At 34.7% G+C, this 6,000-nt stretch overlaps 1 protein-coding gene across 4 annotated transcripts in view; it reads left to right on the top strand.

Annotated features, from left to right (window-relative positions):
- Positions 1 to 4,549, top strand: part of LOC126248434 (carbohydrate sulfotransferase 5-like) — a 335,138-nt gene extending 330,589 nt beyond the window's left edge. For 3 of the 4 annotated variants that reach the window (XM_049949410.1, XM_049949408.1, XM_049949409.1), the window contains one exon: positions 1,822 to 4,548. In XM_049949410.1, coding sequence (XP_049805367.1) covers positions 1,822 to 2,140 — 319 coding nt within the window. In that variant the 3' untranslated portion in view covers positions 2,141 to 4,548. Of the gene's footprint in view, positions 1 to 1,821 lie in introns of all 4 variants that reach the window. The other variant, XM_049949411.1, reaches the window with a different exon arrangement.
- The last annotated feature ends 1,451 nt before the right edge of the window (positions 4,550 to 6,000 follow it).

Raw genomic sequence — 6,000 nt, forward strand, 5'->3', positions numbered from 1 at the left:
GGATTTCATGTCCTATCATACCAACGTGGACATGGTTTTAATTAAGTTCTAGGTATCCACATGGTTGTTTTCTTTCTGTATGCACATCCAACTGAACAACATAAGGAATATATAACTGACACATCAACAGTGTAGAGAAAGACAGATTGCTACTTACTGTAAAAAAGACACATCAAATTACAGACAGGCACAATTAAAAGACACTCACATACCTTTTAGCCACAGCCTTCTTCAGTAAAAGAGAGAGACATACACACACACCATTCACACATACACGCCATTCACACACACACACACACACACACACACACACACACACACACACACAACTAAGCACACCTCATGCACACACGACTGCCTACTCCAGCATCTCAGGCCAGAAGAATCTATATTATATGTTCTTAGAAATAACAAAAGACATGTAATATAGACTCTTTGACATGTCAGTTCCATGTTTACACTACATGAAAGTTATGTCAGATGTGATGAAGACTTGTCACTGCCTAAGGTTTGGCAACAGTAACGTACACGTCAACATGTGTACTATGAGGTAGAATGGATTTCATATCCTATCATATTGACACAGACATGGTTTTAATCGGGTTCTAGGTATGCACATGGTTGTTTGCTTTCTTTATGCATAGCTGAACAACATAAGGAATTACAGCAGGCTCTTTGCTATAGAGATACATAATGTAAGTAGACTTATGTTTCTGCTATAATGTATAAAGTTGTTATTTTGTATAAATTGAAGTACATGCAGTTGTTTGTTCCTCTGTATCAGATATCACTGAAGTTGGGTTATACACCCAAGTACTGGTTTGATTAATAAACAATTTAAGTGCCTCTCATGATGTTTCGAAGATGTTATTTAACAAATATCTAAAAGCTGTAGAGCACCAGCATTCAAGATTTTTATTTTCATTCTTATTGAAGAATATGAAATCAGGTTCAGAATAACATATTTTTGTATAACTCGGCATGTTGTACAGCTTTACAAAGCTAAGGGGAAGAAAAATTTGCAACTAAAATAAAGGTACAAAGTGGAACTGTAATAGTACCTGTACTGTTTTAATAGTAATATTTCCATTTTACCTGATTGTTAAGATGGTGATCAGAAAATTGTTGGATTCAATGTGCATATTATTTAGTAGCAACTTTTTACACTTAACAGTAAAGTGTGAAAAAGTGAAGATCAGTGAAAATGAACAACAATCTTCTGAACACAATAACTGTTCCTCTTTTGATCATTCACTGTATCTCCAGAACTTCAGTATTTGGACTCGCTTAAAAAATCAATTTTGAAATTGTACTTATTTCTAATGAGTACTACCCACTTGTGAATCTTATTGGTTTTTGACCCTTTCATTTTTTTAAATTTCAGTACCAAAACTAAAATCCAGATGGTACAGGTAAGAAAAAAAAGTATACTGTTAAAGATGACCATGACTGAGGAATGTCTCAGCTTCTCAGCTTTTAAAGCAAAGAATAGCATTTGAGGGAATGGAGACGTCATTCATGCTGTGGTGCCTAACTGGTACAAAATGTGTGAGAGAGAGAGAGTTAGGTTGAGAGGGACAATCATTCAGGGCAAAAAAAAGGGGGGGGGGAGAGAGAGAGAGAGAGAGAGAGAGAGAGAGGGGGGGGGGGGAATTTATGTATGTTATATTTCGTTACTTAGGCCCGGTAAGACTGCAGTTCCTTAAAAAGAGTGGCAAATCAGTAACAGCCTATTGATTACCAACAGCTATCAAAATTACTGTGTAAATTTAATTGTGAACACTTTTGAAGACTTATAATACTTAAATCTTTGTTCTGCAGGGTTGTGAGATATGAAGACCTATCAGTGACACCTTACAGAAGTGTGAAAGAACTGTTCCAGTTTTTTGGACTGGACTTCCACCCAAATGTTCAAAAGTTCCTTGATACACATACAAAAGTGGATGTTGGTGGAGTTTCCAGCACATATCGTAATTCGAAATCAGCTCCATTCCATTGGCGTCAAGATCTTTCATTTCTGGAAGTGCGTGCTATACAACGACACTGCAAGCAAGCCATGGATTCTTGGGGATATGTGGAGGCATTTAACTCCACACATCAACGTGAGTTTAATCCACTGAGTGACTACAAGCTTGCATAGTGCCTTGCACAATTTTGTGGTTGTGATACTGAAGAGATTGCCTTAGAACATTGCTAAGAAAGGTAATTCATATCGTTGAAATAATGAACTGTTATTTCTGTGAGCATTCCAGTACATTTTTATTTGGACAACTTCTTTTTGTATAATCAGATATTTGCTGGTCAGAATGATATCAGCCAATAGCTTTTCCCTCCATGTCTGAGTATACCTGAATTTTCTTTTTATCTGAACTGTTGTGTGTTATATGTGAAGCAGAGTAGTTGTAAACATAGAGTGAGGTGTCCTTTTTTCTGTTTTGGACAACCTCAAACTGGCAAAGGGATTCTGCAATAAAATTGTTCAGTCTGTGATGGCACTTAGGGAATCTGCTAGCATTTAGAACATATTGTGAGACATGTCATGTGATATGTATTATATCATTTCTCTTGTAGTTCTTATTTAACAGAACTATTATACTAAGTTTTCAAACATAAAAGACTAATGATACAGTGCTCATAAGAAATGTCTGAGAGTGGGGTAAAAGATTGGGCCATTTTCACATTGCTGACGTAGTTATTTATTTGATTATCACAATTTTAATGTTTGGCAGCTGTAGATATAAATTACTTGTTATTATTGTATTGTATGGGCAATTAAATTGGTCATTTTTTCCCATAGTTGATAATAGTACTCCCTGGTAGTCAATTGATATGGAAGGGATGGCAGTTTTATTAAAATATTTATACATTTCCAGATCTGATGTTCTCCTAATTGACTTTTTTTTACATGACACAGTAAAGCTGCCAAAATAAAATGGCTACTTCCACTGATTTTAGTTAGTTTTATTCTGTGACATTAAATTGTCAATTGGGCTTCTTGTTCTTGATTTTTTTGCATAGGAAATAGTTGATCATATAAGTACGTCTTCTAAAAAAGTATAATGATACTTTAATAATGAGATTATTGAGTGTTGGTAAAAGCTTCAGTTTTACAATTCTGTATCTCTTTGTGAAAGTGCAGAATGATTTTGTTTTCTGTCCTTTCTTATCAAACATTGAATTCACATGTTTTGTTTTTACTGTCACTCAGAATCCTCTAGTGGATGACACACATTATAGAGTCAAAAGTAAAACACAGCTTAAAAGTGTTCATGAAATTTTTGATCTGGGAGTTGGATATCAGCACTGGGTTTAGAATATTATTGTATACTTGCTAGAGCAATAAGCAATACTTACAATTACAATACAGCAATACGTACAGTTACTAGCAGTGTTGTGCAAGACTGAAAGGAATTACTTTTCACAGTGCTATTTGTTGTTGAACAAGTGTTTTTTTAGAAATCCAGCTGTGGACTGGCCCATTGTTAGCATTTGGTATAATGTTTTATTGTATCTGGAATAAATTACAATTTTTGCTCATGTTTTTATCAATGCTGGAAGTGATTTATTGATAGTTTTTTCATCATATAGGAGCTATTAAAGTAATGTCATAGGAATTTACCGAAACTGGCACTGACCTTGTCATTTTACTAGTGCGTATTTTACGATTACTGTAACTTCCAGGACTCTAGTTCGAAGTATTAGGTACTACATGCTTTAGGGAATTGAAGCGGCAAATGAAGTAGGTATTTAATCTACTCCAGTTTCCCAGAAGAGCTGTAATGTGTTTCTTCGATACACACTGCAATGTCTAGCCACGTAATAAGATCATTATTAGCAAGACAAGATACCAATTAAGTATTTCAGTTGTAATAAAAGTGAGGAATTTTTGGGTTATAAAGCAGCCTCCATTTTTTTACTCTTCTGGTTGTATATGTAGATCCACACCTGCCTTATAGAACACTGCCATAGTGTGAAGAGTGCCTTCAATAACATTTCCATTGATTTTTAATATAGGCTTCGATATTTTAGGCTCAATAAACACAATAATGAAAGTATTAATGATATATTAAAAGACTGTTGGTCTAGAAAAAAAATCTTTTTTAATGGATAACTTGCATGTTATTTTTTGCATTGGCGATAATCATTTTTTTAATTTAAGGAGTTACTTTATTTTTTCCTACATATGCTGGTTTGAGTCAATGTAAATTTCATGTTTTCAAGCTTTCTGAACTATAATTTGTTAAATTTTTGTTGTGTTTATGTAACCTGCAAAATCAAGAAAAAAATAAATATTGTCAAAACAAGTGTTGTGTAACATTGTGTTGTTATTCCATGATAAATGGTTATGTACAGTCAATTTTAGGAGAAATTTTCCATACAAGTTTTTATCATGTGGAGAATAAATTGGCATGTCACGTTTTGACAGGAAGATGTTATCAAACTGCATGTGTTAATTTTTTATTGTGGTTGTTGTTACCCAAATTCAAAAGAATGCTTTTGTAATCAAGAGACACTCAAGTAACAAATTTATCTGAGATCAGTTTCAAATAAAAGTAGACACTGAAAACAAAATGTTGTGTTCATTCCTATTATATATGATTTCATGTCTCAAAATCCATTGCGTATGATAGATATTTATCATCTTAGTACACCACATGAATATAAATACACACTAAGTTTCACACTGGAAATAGAATAAAGATTTTTTTACATAGAGTTGTTATTTCTTTTAATTGATATAGTTTATTTTTGGTATACCTTCACTCATGACATGTGCAGTTTCAGAGATTGTGCATCCTACAGTTCACAGGCTCACTTATGGGGACCATCTGGGTCGGCCCCCTGGTGTGCTCTGTTGAACTGCCAAAAAACCGGTAGTATTTAAACAATTGCAAATGAGTCCTTGGCTATTCTGTTACGTGTATCACTATTTTCCAGTCAGTGTGTTCAGTGCTATGCACAGCCTGCACTTCATTTTATCTTACGTGTTGCTCTATAAAGTACCATGTTCCATAAATTGTGTTTCTTCTTGCTATAGCAGTTTTACATATAAGATAGTCACAGTGTTGCTACAGTCCATTATCTGCATCCTAAGTGCTATTGTAGACCATTTAGTGTGATATGCATTTTAAGATAGTGAAAATTTTCTATTTTTCATCTGCTTACCCTACTCAGGCCCCGAAAGCACCTCTCCTTTTGTTGTCACACCACATTTATTGCTTATGCACTTCAAGAATATTGACAATTTAATTTGATTTAACCACTTACTGAGTGATTTTAATGATTTGATGGATAACACTGAGCAAGGTGCCACAGTAATCAAGACAATCGTTTCACCTTCAGGAAGGCCAGGGTTCAAATTGCTTTATGGCAATCTTGATTTATTTTTTTCATGGTTTCCTTAAATCCATTAAGGCAAATACCAGTATGGTTCTTTTGGCAAGGACATGGGTTATTTATTTACTCACTTTGTCCATTCTGAGCCTCAGCTCCATCTCCGATCACCTCGTCTCCTTATTTGCAGCTTTAAAAAAATTTTAAATGATTTAAAATTCTGTCTACTTGAAAATTCTTTTCGCTCCAGAGAATGTTTTCTCAGTTGTCCACTTACAAGAGTGGATGAGCAGTAGGGGGGAGACAGGAGTCTTCTTACAAATTAAGTTCCATTTATCACTACCACTGGATTAATGTTCTTCAGCATAGCTTTGTAATTGATCAGTGAAATAAACACTGGAAAGACTAATGTGGCATAGTGGTATTGTAAAATAGTGATATGTTCCACATTATAATAAATATGACAATGAAAAGTGGAATATGAATAATAGAAGTAGCAAGAGTAGCAACTTACAGTACAGTTAAGGCAGACAAGTCCACACCTACTCCAATATCACTCAGTGCAGGACCTGCCCTGTGTAGCCGCTCAGCACGTCATATTCTAGTTGTGCCACAGGGATATCCTATCCTGTGACTTGCAGGGCCACCTGTGGAAGCAGTCATATC

This window comes from Schistocerca nitens, chromosome 3 (assembly GCF_023898315.1).
Source record: "Schistocerca nitens isolate TAMUIC-IGC-003100 chromosome 3, iqSchNite1.1, whole genome shotgun sequence".
In the NCBI taxonomy this organism is placed as follows: Eukaryota; Metazoa; Arthropoda; class Insecta; order Orthoptera; family Acrididae; genus Schistocerca; species Schistocerca nitens.